Here is a 17,051-nt window from a genome sequence, read left to right as displayed (position 1 = left end):
CCTATCCTTCTCATACATGAAGAAAAGGGCCTATGCTCAGCAGTGAGATGTTACAGGTTGAAGCTGCAGCAGCAGTGTTAAAATATTAGAACTCACCTGAACTTGAGTTCTAACGGCGATGTCCACAATCAGCTCAACGTTGGCATAATTGTTGTTATTGGAACCCCCTGGCACGGGGACGTAGTGATCAGCCATTTTTATATACTCCGCATTTGCTTTCAGATCTTCCGGTGTTACCTGTGGTGAGAAATGTTTTATTAATTTTACAGTACATTGAATCTCCCAGACATAAAAACTCAATACCCTATATGACAGACTGAATCAATGAAAAATCAATTGAAAATGTATTGACAAAAGCCGTTAGTTAAGCCGTCGATCCCGGTTGTTATCATGTACACCTGATAGCGATCGTTACTCATAGTACGAAATTATATATCCGCCAACCACCACAGAATACGGTAACCGCCTACCGTAATTCGACCCATGAGGTTTGCCATCATAATGATAATTAAAACTAATAATATATATTTTTATATCATACCATAACAACAAATCTCACTGCTCTCTCGTTCTTGAACATCTCGTACGACCATCTTCGTATTGATCGCATGCATTTTACCGCTCCGATACCGTTGTTCGCTATCAGCACCTGAAACATTAATTTAACATCATTATACTACAATGCATGTCAATGCATGTACAATGTTATTATGATACGAGTGAATGTATACACCATTTCTACTAAGTAGGGCACAGCAGGAAATTCCTGTTCAAAATATGGAGCAGCCCGACTGGGGAAGTATCTCGACCTTACAGAACATCACAGCTAAATAATACTGTTTTCAAGCAGTGTGGTGTTCCTGTGGTTAGTAAAATGACTTTTGCTTCGGAGAGGGGGGGGGGGATTTGGGGGTAAGGTCGACAACTCGCTTGTGATCCTTCTCGTGTTGCGGGCGTCTATAAGCTACGGTAATCGCTTGCCATCAGCCGTCCTACTCACTATCTATTTTAACATTTTAAAGTACACATACAACATCAAACAGACAAGTGAAGATCGTCTCCAGTTCGGATCTCCTACTGCATATAGGTGCGAAAAACTATTTGTCAAATGAAACTTCTTTAGAAGCGAGATTTGACACTAGAGGAAACGAAAATGCGTCACGATAAACACGTACATGTACAGAAGAGAACGAGATAGAGGACATTATTGCTCTAATCGCGTAAGAGACGTGTTTTCCTTGGCACTTACGACCTTTTGCACGAGACCATTATCATCGTCAAACTAACATGCAACATGTTACTAATTTTATACTAAATAAAACACAGTTTATACATTATGTTTCAAAAGAGTGACTGCGGAGTTTCTTGCTGATTCTTCTCTGCTGAATCTACATTCCGAATCGGTGGTAGCTTTACTTCTACAAATATAATAATTGATTTTCAAAGTTTTAATTTGTAAAATGACGATTCGAAAGTGCTCATGCGAGGCGGCCTATTTGAATAAAGCTGTTTTTTATTTTGATTTTGATTTTGATTTTGTCGGTAGAACAAATAGCAACGGCCTACCGTGTGGAAAATGCACACACACACACACACACACACACGCACGCACGCACGCACGCACGCACGCACGCACGCACGCACGCACGCACGCACGCACGCACACGCACGCACACACACACACACACTTTTTTAAAGCTATTGTTAAAGTTTTTTTTTTAAGCAGTTGTAAGTTACACCTAACTTATTTTTGTACCTTATTGATAGGTTTGGTCCCTTGGAATCGCCGCACGAACTCCTCCGGTGTGGCTACAGTGAAATCCTTCTCTTGAAAACGCTGGTTGTGTACGACAGTGCCTTGCGACATAGACGGCCTGCGAGGATTAAAAAAAAAAGAATATTCAAAATTGGAACATCTAACAAAAATTTATGAGGTAATACATACGCTTCAGCCTGTAACATTCCACTGCTGGGCATAGGCCTCTTCCTCTACGTAGGAGAAGGATCAGAGCTTAATCCACCACGTAGCTCCAATGCGGATTGGCAGATTACTATAAGTAACGATCGCTATCAGATGTACCTACATGATAACAACCCGGACCGACGGCTGAACGTGCTCTTCGAGGCACGGTGGGGACTAGGACTAACAACCAGACCAGAAATATTTATATAAAAACAAAGAAAAAAACTATTATCTGTAGCTTAAGTACAATTGGTTTTTACATTTGTATTATGGTTTTAGATTTCCATCGCGTGTTTCATTTTCGCAAATCTAGTGTACGATTTAATTTAATGGTAATATGATTTCATTTAACGCCTCTCGCCATTCAGGCCATATAATAAATATGTAATATAAAAACTAGCTACGTATCGCGAGTACACCCACTTATTTGTGATAATATACACCAATACCGTGCTAAATTCAGGATAAAAGTAGCCCAGGTTTTATTCTCGTAGTGGGATATTCTCCCAGTGGGATATTATAGGCTGAAGCGAAACCATTCCATGATGGGTAACAGTTAACGGTTTTTTATAATTACATGAACAGTAATTTTTCAGATATATATCCCAAGAATGAATCGAACCCGCGATGGCCAATTCTATGAACACTCACACAGTAAGCACACCACTAAATCAGATCCATGTCTGTTGTTTATACATCATGTATCTTAAAAATAATTATTTTGTTCAGTATTTTACTGAACCCTGGAACCCTGACAAAAGGTTCACATTGCAGTGAGAGACCTTGAGTGTGAAGAATTTATTTATATCATAAAGAAAATAAAATCCCAACAATAACATACAAGAACTGTGTGGCTACGGTACTAAAGAATATAGCCACCCCCTCTCTTCCCATGGGTGTCGTAAGAGGCGACTAAGGGATAACACAGTTCCACTACTACCTTGGAACTTAAAAAGCCGACTGGTGGCGGGATAACCATCCAACTGCTGGCTTTGAAATACACAGGCCGAAGACGGGCAGCAGCGTCTTTGGTGCGACAAAGCCAGTACTGCGGTCACCAACCCACATGCCCAGCGTGGTGACTATGGGCAACAAACATGAGTTCACGCTATTTTTGGCGTAAACTTGTGGAGGCCTGTGTCCAGCAGTGGACTGTATAGGCTGTAATGACGAATAACATAGAAGTATGAATCAAAATTATGATCCTTTTAATTAACTAGTTATAGTTAAATACAAGCTACCGCCAAACTCAGAATGTAGGTAGATTCTGCAGAGATAAAACAACAAGAAATCCATAGCTAATAATAAATAATTAATAATAAAAAACTGCAGGAAGTGGATTTAATCTACATATTTGTAAACAGTTTGAAACAAAACACCTTCTTTATTATTATCGTTTCAAAGGTTATGCTGATATAGACGTTTAGCCTTCAATCAAATATTTTTTAGGAAACAGATATAGCTCTGGAGTGGAGACGGCGTCTTGGCAAACTCAGTGTGGGACGACCTCTGGCCTGATGGACTGGATGAGGATTGCGGAAAACCGGGATGTCTGGCACGAGCTTGGGGAAACTTATGTCCAGTAGTGGACTGCATTAGGCTGAACTAACTAAGATATAGCAAGAAAATAAATAAATAATAAAATACCCCATATTCAGCAGTTCTCCTAAGAGGTCCCCAACTTTGTATATTTATTTATTTTTTTTTAATAGAAAGATAAGGGGAGATATCGCTGGCCCCGGGCAATAAAGCGGTATACGCCGGTTACACCCTTTTTAATGTTATTTAATTTTTGGCTTCTCTGAGTATCAATCTATCACTCTTATTTTTTTCAGTTTTTTTTATTAATATTTCGTTAGAATAAATGACAATAACCGTTTTATTGCATAGATAATTATCTTACGACTAAGCTATGTATTATTGCATTATTCTTAAGAAAAATAACACAAAAAACCGGTGAACATCTTTACAGTAATTGTTAATGATCTTGCAATTAAAATAGTATCATCTATGAATTGTATTATACATTTTTTTAATTATTTCATTAAAAAAATATATGGTTTGTTTTTAAAAAAATATTTTTAAAAGCTTAAATTGGTAAAAAAAATAGCTTTCATTTGACATATTGAACGTCTGTTTTGGATCACTGTACACTGCACTATAAACAAATTAGCTTCTTTTATTTCTCCTGTAAAATTTGATTTTTGATATTACCGCTTTATTGCCCGGGGACAGCGATATAACTATTATATTTAAACAATTATCTCACAAATATATAAAAATGTACTAATATCTAAATGTTTAAATAAATAAAACTATTATATATATATAACAGATATTATTAAAGATAGTATTTTTATTTCCAGAAAATATGTTTTCTATTTTAATTATCTAACTTAAGTTTAACATGACTAGTTATGATTATATGAGAATATAGTAATTTTAAATCACTTCAAATTATTTAATCAATAAACTAAATGTTTATCAATTAATTTTATATGAATTTTATGTAATTTTGCTAGATATACATAATCAAAATTTTTAAAATAGGCATTCTTGATTTATTTTTAATGATACACTTAAGCGTAATGTTTATTCATTAAGTAATTTAACGGATTTCATTTTTTATTATAATGTAAATAGAAAAAGGCTATTTTTTTTTTAAATAAGACAAAGGAATCTCTGTTCATCCTACCTCTACTTTAAACTGCTACACGCTGTAAATCCACGTGAATGTGCATAAAACAATTATATTTCTAATAAATGCGGTAATTATTAAAAAAAAATGTTCTAACCTGTACGAGTTCTCCAAATAAAATCCATTCATTGAGGGATACATGATTCACGAAAACTACTATAAATCACACTTTTAAATATAATATATATTTATACTATATATTAAATCGTAAATACACGAAACTAACATCTCTTCGCCGACAGCACCGATACAGTTTGTTTTCGTACACTTTCTGTAAGTGTAATAATGACGTTTATTTCGCCAATGAACTTCAAATGACTGATCATACGATGCATCTATCTCTTTCATACTTATTGAAAAAATACCGTATGAAAGGGAAGGAAGATCAATGAAATGGTATGTAATAGTATTAAAGTTGCATAAAGCTGTTTTTTTTTCTACTTGCGCAGTAATTTAGTAATGTGAAAGGTCCTGTCAACATTTATCGATAAAGTGTAAAAACAAAACCTCTTACATTTAGTTTATTTTAAATGAAAATTAACTATAATTTATTCAATAAAATCTTCTACATAATAAATATGTAAGTATAATTAATATCTAATAAGACAATACATATAAAAATAAGATGTAACTTTGTTGGTTATAAAAGAACAAAAAAATATACGGAAATGGTATTATTTCATTTAATTGTTATACGCACACATCATACCTGTTTTCCTTGCAATCCCGGTAAGGCCTATTAAAGTAATAACCAATCATTAAATGGCATTTAAATGTTATTCTTGTTATTTTTCTTATCTTTACTAATATAGGAGGTTTTTAACGCTGGGTTTTTATATTCATAGAACGATTCGTTTTCGTTCCCGATACAAGATATTTGAAACTAAACGATTCTCGAGCAAAACTTTTCTTTTAGCAGGCCTAAAATATTTTACTACTTAGTTATTACCAGTCCTGGATTAGCTTCTAAGCTATTTAAGCAATTGCTTAGGGAATGTCGTCTAGTGGGGCCGAGAAATATTACTAAAGATGAGCGATAAAAAAAACGACCGCAAGAAGGTTAAAGCAATTTCAAAGAATTCTTTGTAGTTTACTTAAGGATAGGGAGGGGGGCACAGAGAAAGATTGCTCAGGGCATCAAGTTACCTTAATCCAGCACTGGTTATTACAGATACGATATTTTTTTCTACATTATTGTCCAGTGCAGTGGAATAAAATAAATTGACAAGTACTTCAATATCAAGAAAACCTTAGTCTAGAATTGAAAATAAAAGTCATAAAGGAAAAATGAAAACATAACCAGGACAGATGCATTCAATCAACAGTGGTGCGAAAAGAAACTGCTGGCATAAGTAGGTAAATAAATTATGTTTTTGAGTGTTTTTCTCTATCTGTATGATCTATGTGAGATTGCCAATGAAGGCTGAAGCTGTGTGTTGCGTATATTTAAAATTTACTAAATACAATTTATGATATTAAGGGCCTGTTTCACCGGTAGTGGATAACGTTATTTAATGGATCAGGGATAAAGGATAATGTTTATGACGATTCAATTGGATGGAGTAACTCCATCCATTTTATTCGTACCATGATGTTTATAATATGGCCTTCCTCAAATGAAACTCTGACGTGATCTGAAGTCTAAAATATCTTAATTAAACTTTATTAATTAAACTTAACGTGTTTCTTGTTTTTGTTTTGGGATATTTTGCTTAAAGTTTAATGTATCTAAAAAAACTTCTCTTATAAAAATAGTTTTGACAAATTAACACTAAAATGAAAATTTGGATACTTTGTTACCTTGTGGAAACCCTGATTTTTTTAGAAAGACACATAGATCTAGACATAGAATCTAGACATAGATATATACAACTAGATCGGCAAAAAAGCGTACGGCTACCCTAATTGTAAGCGATTACATCAGTCATCGATTCAGAGTGACCAACGATATCATGATTATTATTATATATTAAACATGGTCAGTATCACATTTTACTTGTAAAAAAAATTAATACTTTTAGAAACTTAAAACAAGAACAAAGGGGTCGTCTATTCATTACGTGAGTCTCGAAAGGAAGGGCGGGGGAACCGCGGAATATCAAAAGGAATTAAATGAGGCTGTAGTACTGAGGAGTATTAGGGGTCAAAATGATACTATTTCCGTTCAAATGTCATAATTTAAAATTGTGTTTGCTTGCAAACGAAAAAACCCATCTTCAATTACACCAACAAGTAATTAAGACGGAATGATAGTTAAGTAAATAGGCATCATTAGAGATACTTCAAAATCATTTTTATATGACTAAATGATCAACTTCGAACAAAAAAATAATCACGCAAATCGGATTAGAAATCTTGAAGTAATCGGGGTACATATAAACAAAGTATCGCGAAATTTTACATCGTGGAAGTTGACAAAAATGCTCATAAAATGAAAGTCACTGAGCCAAACTTAAACTAAATTTTTGTAGGACTAAATGGCAACTATTCCGTAACAAACAAAAAAAAGAATCACGTAAATCGGATGAGAAATTTTGGCTACATCGGTGTACATAAAAAAAAGTAACCGAATAGTTTATGTCCTCTTTGTGAAGTCGGTTAATCAATGGAACAGTTTTGCTTGACAGAGTAATAAACATCCATCCTCAGTGACTTTTGTATTTATAATATTAACAGGACGTCAAAATGTTTTTACCTATAAATAATACATGGCATATTTATAATACTTATTTATCATTTTAACAACATGTTGCATTTCTAATCATTATAAGGTGCTTAGTCACCAGATTCATAAAACGTTAATCCGCACGAAATTTTAGTGACTTTCACTATAATTAATACTAAGTAATCTAGTTATCCGATATGAATCAAAAAGATAATGCTACTTAATTATCTAATTTTTATTTTGCGTTATGTCATATTAACTTAAAAGTAGCTAACGTGGAAGACGTTGTTTTATCTTCTGTGTAATGTATAAAGCTTAAATAATCAATAGGATTTCTTAAATTTTCAATTGTTTGCTAGTTTTTCTTTGAATTCTAGCTTTTTTGAAAGTAGAGAAGAATTTAAAAAAAAAAGAGAACCGAATTAGAACTTAAGTTTTTGGCTAAGTGAGACACTTAACGATTTATTTTCATTAATATTTAAAAAGTTTTAGTGCATCTTGACGCTGTGATTATAGCGATTTTTTTGTTCTGCCAACATTGCTTCAAGTATTACAGTTTAGATGAATAACTTCTGATTTATAGGTACTGTTTCGTAGCTGTCAGTTACAACTCATACGTACTACTTAGTTTATTTTTTTAATACTGGACAGTATATCTAATGTCTAAAGAATTGTTGATATTGGTTACGTAGTTGACGGAGGATAAAGAAATAATAACTGTATATAATTATATCTTGGCTATTCTTGTTTTGATAAAAAAAAAAAACAATAAAATGGATAAAGAATATCAATATATGTATAGAGGCAGTTTTGAGTAGATACTTTCGACAAAACAAACAAGTACTTGAGGTGACAATATGATTAGCTATCAGAGTACGAATCTCTTGATAAGAACTAAATCTTATTTTCCCATAAAATAAAAATGAAACACTTTAATTTCTAGTCATCTATATCGTGATAAACCCTAATATTTAAAGATTCACTAGGCAGCTAAAAGATTACTATTCTTTTTATCGATATCGGTATTCAGATATTTCACATCACTTGTTCATTTTCATATTGCGTTCGTTCGGAAACTTAAAATTATATTTAAACTTGTTGAATTACGTTAAGAAATACAATACTTACATGTTTGTTGTAGATGTTTATAGCACAATGAAAAATTTTGAAAATTGCGAAGAAAATTGACAATCTCCAGATAACACAAAGACAAGAAAACTGAGGTAAGGCACAGCAGGAAATTTCCTGCTCAAAAGATGGACCGGCCCGACTGGGGAAGTACCTGGACCTTACAGAAGATCATAGCTAAATAACACTGTTTTCAAGCAGTGAGACACAAGTAATCACCAAAACAGCACACGTACAAAGCTCTTTTTTAAAATTAATTGGGATATATTTTTGACTATAACGAGGTTGGCTATTGTTATTGATGTTTTGTCGCTGATTTTTGTAATGACTATCATTCAAATAGCGTCTATCCCGGGTGCTTTATGAGTATTCTGCTTCATAAATATTTTATGCACTTTAGCTGGAGTAGCTTTTACGAATCGAAAGCATGTAAAGGGTTTACCCATAGAATTATAATCAGGTATTAGTTTCGAGTTAATACCTGATTACAAATCTATCATCATCACTTTCATCACTTCAGTCTATCGCAGTCCACTGCTGGGCATAGGCCTCCACGAGTTCGCGCCGAAAATGGTGTGTACACGTGTGTTACCACGCTGGGCAGGCGGGTTGGTGACTGGGACAAACCTATACAAATAAATAAAATTGGAGTGTCAAACAGTTGGTAATATTAAAATAACCGCTTTTTACTAAATGCATATGAATGTATACATGGTATATATACTAAAATATTTTTTGTACAATTTTTGTCTGTCTGTCTAATAATAATCTGTGTTCCGGCTAATCAATGAAATAGCTCAACCGATTTTGACGGGAATTTCACTTGCAGATAGCTGATAATAAATACTTCTTGCTCTGCTTGCCTCGCTATATGAAAAACTTTCTCATGAACATGGGTTGACTGGAAGAAATCTCTTTCAGAGGTAAGTCCACTTTTGCCATATATCTATAATGTTTGACAAACACACACGGTCGTCTGTTCCTAAGATAGGTAACTTAGCGCCTATGTTGTACAACTGACGCTAGATGCCTTACACTAAACAGCTCATAGTAGTATTAACTTCTATGCTGGGGATTTGAAAACGCACAACAATATCACAGAACACTCAAACCACAAAAAAATATATTTGCATCTATGGTCTATACACATGTTTGTAATAGTTGATAATAAAACCACGATCGCCAACGCAAAAAAAATGCTGTGTTTATCACGGCAAAATGTCGTATTATTAAAAAAATTCCAGCCATTATTATTATTTCAATATATAACATTATATAATGGAAATAAACAAGATCATTGCCAAGTACATATAAAAATATTCTATTACGATTGACAAATTAGCAAGTAAACAAGTTGGTTGGTGCATCATTTGCTTATTTACCTACTTGTCAACAAGACCAAATACAATATTTGTAATTAAATTAACATTCAAATTAGACTCTATGCGTTAGGAGATAAAATGAAAAAGTAATTGACATACTTAGTTTCGTTCTATACTGACGACTACCGCGACTTCGTCCGCGAGGAATTTAACAAAAAAGTTATTTTTCAGTTCGCAGCGTTATAGAATAAATAACTTAGCCTAAGTTACTCCTTACTACATTAACTATCTGCCAGTGGAAATCCCGTCAAAATCGGTCCAGCCGTTTCAGAGATTATCCGGAACAAACAGACAGTCAGAGATAAATTGTAACAAATCTTATTTTGGTATATTACAAACAGACATGTGCGTGTGTATGTGTGTGTGCGTAATTATATGCGTCCTACCTGTGTTAACATACGGATCGGAGAGGTGGACACCGACAAAGGGACTGGTCCACAAGCTTAAAGTCGCTCAACGAGCAATGGAACGGGTTATGCTTGGGGTTTCTCTCGAAGATAGGATTAGGAATGAGACTATCCGCGAGAGAACGAAAATAACCGACATAGCCCACAGAATTAGCAAATTGAAGTGGCAGTGGGCTGGTCATCTGTGTCGCAGGACCAATGGCCCGGAGTGGAGACCGCGTCTTGGCAAACACAGTGAGACGTCCTCCGCCCGCTGTACCGATGATCTACGTAAGATTGCCGCTTTAGGCTGGATGAGGACTGTGGAAAATTGGAACAACAATAGACTGCAATTGGCTGAACTGACTGTCTGAGGTTTCATTGATACACGATTTAGAAGTGTATTTATTACTCTATAAACAATTGTAGTGAAATTATTTTACACAGCTACTTTCTACGAGTAAGACCGCTGGCAAAGCTAGTAATTACATTACGTAATTTTAATCAATAAACCTGTCGTGGCAATGATAATTCACAACCGGTTTTTATGGCTTATAAGGAAAAGTAGGTGAGTAGTTAAGAAATGGTGCAAGACGTGATAATCTCGCTGGCCCTTAGCGCCACAAGTACAGACGCGGCATTCCTCAAGTATAACCAACGTGGAAGTTTTATGAGATTATTCCTTAGTACAAGTTTATATGATTGAAAAAGTTACGTCGGGGTTAGGAGCGTTGGCTTTCAGATAGACGTATGACAGACGTATGACTAAATTTAATTTGTTGTAATTAGTTAACAAAAGTGAATTAAGCACGTAAATACTAAATGAAACGTGTTAATTACTGATTTTATAGCAATTTGTGTGCTAAATTTGTTTAAAAAGTTGTCAAGAACCTAAATACCGCGTAATAAAGCATTCTTTTTAACCGACTTCCAAAAAAGGAGGAGGTTCTCAATTTTTTTTTTTAATGTATGTTACATCAGAACTTTTGACCGTGTGGACCGATTTCGACAAATTTTGTTTTAATCGAAAGGTGGTGTGTGCCAATTGGTCCCATTTAAATTTATTTGAGATCTAACAACTACTTTTCGAGTTATATCTAATAATGTGTTTTTACTTGACGCTTTTTTCGTCGACCTACGTTGTATTATACCGCATAACTTTCTACTGGATGTACCGATTTTGATAATTCTTTTTTTTTGTTAGAAAGGGGATATCCCTAGTTTAGTACCGTGATAAGGAAACTAGGATCTGATGATGGGATCCCAGAGGAATCGAGGGAAACTCTCGAAAATCCGTAATAACTTTTTACTGGGTGTACCGATTTTAATAATTGTTAATTTAATCGAAAGCTGATGTTTATCATGTGGTCACATATAAATTTTATTGAGACCTGATAACTACTTTTTGAGTAATCTTTAATAACGCGTAGTTGCTTGACTATTTTTTCGTCGATCTACGTTGTATTACTGGTCGATGTAATTGAAGTCGGTTTTTTTTTTCGTTTGCGAGCAAACACAATTATTTTGTTCTGAAATTAAAATTGTTCTTGCATTTAAATGTAACAAAGCTTGAACGTCGCGATCTCCCAGTCAGATTTTTTTTTATCGTAGAATATGGGTCATAAAACATCATGATACGACTTACAGGAGCGGAGTAATTATTGAAAATATCACAATATTTACGAAGTATAAAAAACAAATTGGAAATAAAACCTTTAAGACTAATTGTCTACACATAGGTTACCGACTTTTTAATTATTTGTAATTATTTAAATAAAACGGAAATACGCAGTTTTAATTAATCACGATATAATATAGAATCTATTGAAGATTTTGAATATGGATTTTAATTTGACTCAAAGTAAAGACGTAACCGTCGTAAAATACAAATTAAGCTTGGTTTCTACGCATAACTATTATTTTTGCTTATGAACCGTTATATTTCGTAAACAGCAAGCTCGGAATTGAACGGTTCATGAGCAAAACGTATAGTTTTCTGAATATAGCAACTAGATTAAGATAAATATGCGTAATACCGTAAAAAGTGCTCATGGTGATTAGTGAGGTGTTTTGTGTAAATTTGAGATATTATTTATTTTTGGAAAATAATTTCTTTACACACGCTTGACTTGGGGAGTAAGCTGGTGAATGCGTGACGAGAGCGTTACGAAAAGCGTGATCGGGTAAGGCGAACGGAAGTTGAGAGGTAGATATAAGTTAGTGAAGACATAAAGAGAGATAGTTACGTTTCGTAATTGTTACTTCAGTCGTGGTGTCTGAAGCACATGCGTTTTTTCTTTTCTTCCTTTATCACACATTTTACGTATAAAACTATTTTCGTGAAATACATAATTATGGAAATTTATTAACTACTTTTTCGATTTTACGTGTGGCAAGTTAGCACAAACGATTTCGCCAATGGTAATATTTATACTATATATGTATTACATATTCAACTTACTGCAAAGTGGGACTCGGTAATCTCAGTAACTTTCCATCCTGCTGATTCGTTGCACATGTATCTTCTTTCTCCGTTTTATCCGGATCAGAATCGAGAGTCATTTGGAATTTCTGAATCAAACTCGAAGGCATGATATCAGTGGCTTCATCGTCATACTTCGTCTCGTCAACCGACGTATCCCCCAAAACGAACCGTTTCGATGTCCTTCGTTTCAACATATCGATGAAATTCCTCAAACAACTCCCAATAGTGACGAACGGTTTCACAAAACTCGATATATTCATACACGTAAAATGCACATCACTAGACACGCTTTCACTTTTGACGGTTTGTGGTTTATCGGTGTATTTTTTTGTTATTTATATTTAATGAAGGTTTTTAATGTCTAAAATAATATCGATATGATGAAAAAGTTATTATTGAGTAATTGACGTTGTTTTATACTTTTTTGTTAATATGTTTAACCTACGCGGTCGTCTGTTCCTAAGGTAAACGACTCAATGCCAATGGTTTAAGTAAAACTCGACTGATGTAAGTATATATATATATATATATATATATATATATATATATATATATATATATATATATATATATATATGTAGGAGAAGGATCAGAGCTTAATCCACCACGCTGCTCCAATGCGGGTTGGCGGATATATTCCCTACTATGAGTAACGATCGCTACACCCACGCCAATACAAATGTTTGTCATGTGCGGCGATCGAACCCGCAACCGCCAGCGCAACAGGTACAATCCATGGCTGTAACCGTTGCGCCTACACGGCGCCACTCGTAAATAAACGTGTCATTGTTAAAAATATACGTCTAAATCCTTTAACAATCTGTAACGTATTTTTGATACAAAATTTACATTTAAAGCTTAGTACCCAACAAACATTTTGGTTATATAATCAAACAATTATATGACTTTGAGTCCTATTAAAGTGATATTACAGTATTTTTTTTAACTCTAAGTCATGTTATGGTGCATTATGTGTCCAAATAGACATATACATTTTTTGTCGTATAATATTGTCGTATAGACGTTATTTCGACATTTCTATACAATCGTCATATAATAGCGTCTATGACGACATCTATAAAACTTGCATATACAACTTATCGTCGTGTAAACGTTTTCGTAGTATAAACGTCATAATACTATTAATTTTGTCATATAATTGCCTTTTAAACATCTGCTAAACGAATAGTAATTATTTACACGTAGTACTTGTAACCATTATATATAAGTCGAATAAGTGTACTAGTGTAACTTGTATACATCCTAAAGTATTACAAAAATGATAATACAACCGCTATTTAATTAATACTCATATTAAAGGGTTATAATAACCTTGTAAACAACTTCCACCATTTTGAAATCAAATTTGTCATATTAAAATTTATTTACTTGTTTGGTACAACATGGATCGAAAAAATTGGAATAGTATTAAAAGAAGTGGTGAATTCAAAAGAAAAGTTAAAAACAACTATCATTCGCTTCAAGCACGTACTTTCATACAAAGTAATAAAGCTCAAGCTCAAGCTGTGAGTGAGGAAAATGAGAAGGGTTCCGTGTCACAGGTAAACGCAAATTTAACCAAAATACTACGAGTACACCCCGCAGTTCATTTGCCGAAGTTCAGGACTCTTGTTCATATTCTGAAGTTGAAGACAGTTATTCAACGTCCGAAAATGAAGATAATACTTATCTTTTGAAAATAAATTAAGTTCAATAAAGAGAATGATCAGAAATGGAAATCGGCCACTTCAGAAAATTGCTAATAGATTAAAAGAGAGATATAATATTGAAGTAGAAAACTTAAGAAACGATACTACAACGAAGGATCGTTATGAACTATCCTTCGATAAAAAGTTACAAATATGGAAGTAAATTCAAGACAGTGATTCAACTTGAAACCTTTATCCTCTCAACTGATAATGGAAATAAGTGGTTTTTGACTAACAACAACCACCTTGTTGAATTGCGTTCTGCTACCTGCAACGAGGGATATATTCAAATAAATGGAAATCGAATTTTAAACTTAAGGAATGATGTTTATAAAATGCCTATGAAATCTTCATATCTTAATATATTTATGAAATATGAGAATGAAATTTCGAAAACTGAAGCCAAATATTATATTACTGATATAAAGTGTAAATTGGTTAGTGTTTCATACAACTCAAATATATATTATGTTCCGCTTATTCAAACATTTAAGAAATAGGTAATAAAAAAGGTAGTAAAAATTGTTTAATTTTTTATTTATCCCCAAGAACGTTATTAACATTTCAAGTTAGTCAAAATGTAACACTTATTTGAAATCAAAATTAAGCAAAGCTTTGAAATATTGCTAGATTTGGAAAAACTGAAATCGCTTTTTGGTCCACAAATGTAAATTAACAAACTAATACCTTCATTTGGTTTGCCATATTGAAACATCTTATGTAGCTAATAATCTCACAATAGAATATACAAAATTACTATACAACAGGCAACATATAAATATATTTCTTGGAAACTAATAATAAGACTTTGGTAAAAGTTTTAATCACGTTTAAACGCGTTAATGTGCGTTAATCGATACAAACCTTCTCTTATATATTTTTTTTATATTCTCTTTATTACTTTTCTTTTATATTATCTTAATTATCTAATAACATCATCAAAAATTACAAAAAATAAAATGTCACAAAAAGAACATAGGTACAAATCGCAACATAACACAACAAATAAAATTCAAATTTGTAATCTTTTTGCTTGCTAAATAATTCTATAATTTACAAGTGGAAGGTTTAGGTATCACACCTACCCACCTACCACATTATTGACTAATTACAATATTTGCATTCGTCTTCTGGAAAATGATTATAGATAGCAAAATACTTGCAGTCGGGGCACCAAAATAAACCATAACGTAATAAATTATTTACATTTTTGTCTGTTAAAACAAAATGTAACGGTCTATTTCCACGGGCTATCTGGAAACCACATCCATAACAACGAGAACAAAATATAAAATGAGTTAATGACCACGGCTATTTCAAATGTGCGCATATCATTTCGATGAAGTCCATCTTCGATAAAAACTTATCAACATCCACATAAATATGGATCATAATTGTGGGGTTTACCTGAAAAAAAAGTATTATTCAGACTTAACTAAGTTATATGTCTCGTAAATTCTTCTGTTTTGAAAATATAAATTATTTGAACTAAGTTAGCTAGGCGTTTTATTATTTTATTATTGATCCCTAAATCAACTGTCATGGCGTACACATTTACAATATGTACGCAGTATATACGTCGGGAAGTTATATAGTTGTCATATAACGCAGTCACTTAATAAATTATTAATAAAAATATACGAAAACATTAAAATTTTAAAAGCGCATGAAAAATTTGTTACAAAGTTACCTCACATTAATCAGTAAATTTCATTGCACAATGGTTTGTAACTGATGAAATGGTTTTATCACCTCAACAAAGTAAAAAATACAATATTTTAACTCAGCTGTCAAAAAAACTGCCAAATTCAATTAGTGTGTGTTATGTTTATAATCTGTTACAATTTTTCATTCGTTCAATATAAAAGTATCATCTTTAAATGACAATAATACAACGAATACGTTAGATAAACGTCATATTGTGTGCTATTACTCGACACGAAGTCGAATACACGCCGCGACAGCTATCATTACATGACATGTAGTCAAATCGCCAACGTGTATATGACTCCTATGCGACTATATAGGTATTTATATGACTGTTACACGAAACTCTTAGCGCCTTAAGTTGTATAAAATGGGCCCTAATGCCGTCGAGTAAACGTTCTAATGTCGTTTATACGATTATACTAAATAACATTAAGTTGTCACCAAAACGTCTACTCAACGTCGTAAATGTTTGTTGGGGTAGGTACTAAGTACGTAAAAAATAAATAAATAAATAATACACAATATTTTAATTACTTCATTGTTAACTTAGAATATATATTATATAAAACACACGACCTTTTTTCTTAAGGAAAATAATTTTAAGGTTACACAAACAAACGCCCAGACCACGACAAACAGTATGACTTATACAAAAGATTATAATATATCTTAATATTTATAAATTACGCGTCAAGTTGTTTGTCCGCGACGGACTCCTAAACTACTCGAGCAATTTTAATCAAATTTACACAGCGTGTGCAGTTCGATCCAACTTGAAAGATAGAACTTGAACAAGCCTACGGCTCACCTGATGGTAAGCGATTACCGTAGCTTATAGACGCCTGCAACACCAGAAGCATCGCAAGCGCGTTGCCGACCCAATCCCCAATACCCCCAGGAGCTCTGGTCACCTTACTCACCAACA

General features: G+C 33.3%; 1 protein-coding gene across 2 annotated transcripts in view; it reads right to left on the bottom strand.

The window, feature by feature from the left end:
- The window catches only part of LOC123668303 (acetyl-CoA carboxylase), a 113,714-nt gene that overhangs the window by 52,851 nt on the left and 43,812 nt on the right, over positions 1 to 17,051 (bottom strand). The window contains exons 1-4 of one of the 2 annotated variants that reach the window (XM_045602063.1): positions 12,684 to 13,214; positions 1,757 to 1,874; positions 542 to 649; positions 97 to 237 (exon numbers count right to left, since the gene is read on the bottom strand). In XM_045602063.1, coding sequence (XP_045458019.1) covers positions 97 to 237; positions 542 to 649; positions 1,757 to 1,874; positions 12,684 to 12,967 — 651 coding nt within the window. In that variant the 5' untranslated portion in view covers positions 12,968 to 13,214. Of the gene's footprint in view, positions 1 to 96; positions 238 to 541; positions 650 to 1,756; positions 1,875 to 12,683; positions 13,215 to 17,051 lie in introns of those variants that run through there. The other variant, XM_045602062.1, reaches the window with a different exon arrangement.

The sequence above is a fragment of the Melitaea cinxia genome, chromosome 30 (assembly GCF_905220565.1).
Source record: "Melitaea cinxia chromosome 30, ilMelCinx1.1, whole genome shotgun sequence".
NCBI classification, from domain to species: domain Eukaryota; kingdom Metazoa; phylum Arthropoda; class Insecta; order Lepidoptera; family Nymphalidae; genus Melitaea; species Melitaea cinxia.
Note: the sequence above shows the minus strand (reverse complement) of the source record. Positions and strands in the feature narration are given on the sequence as shown.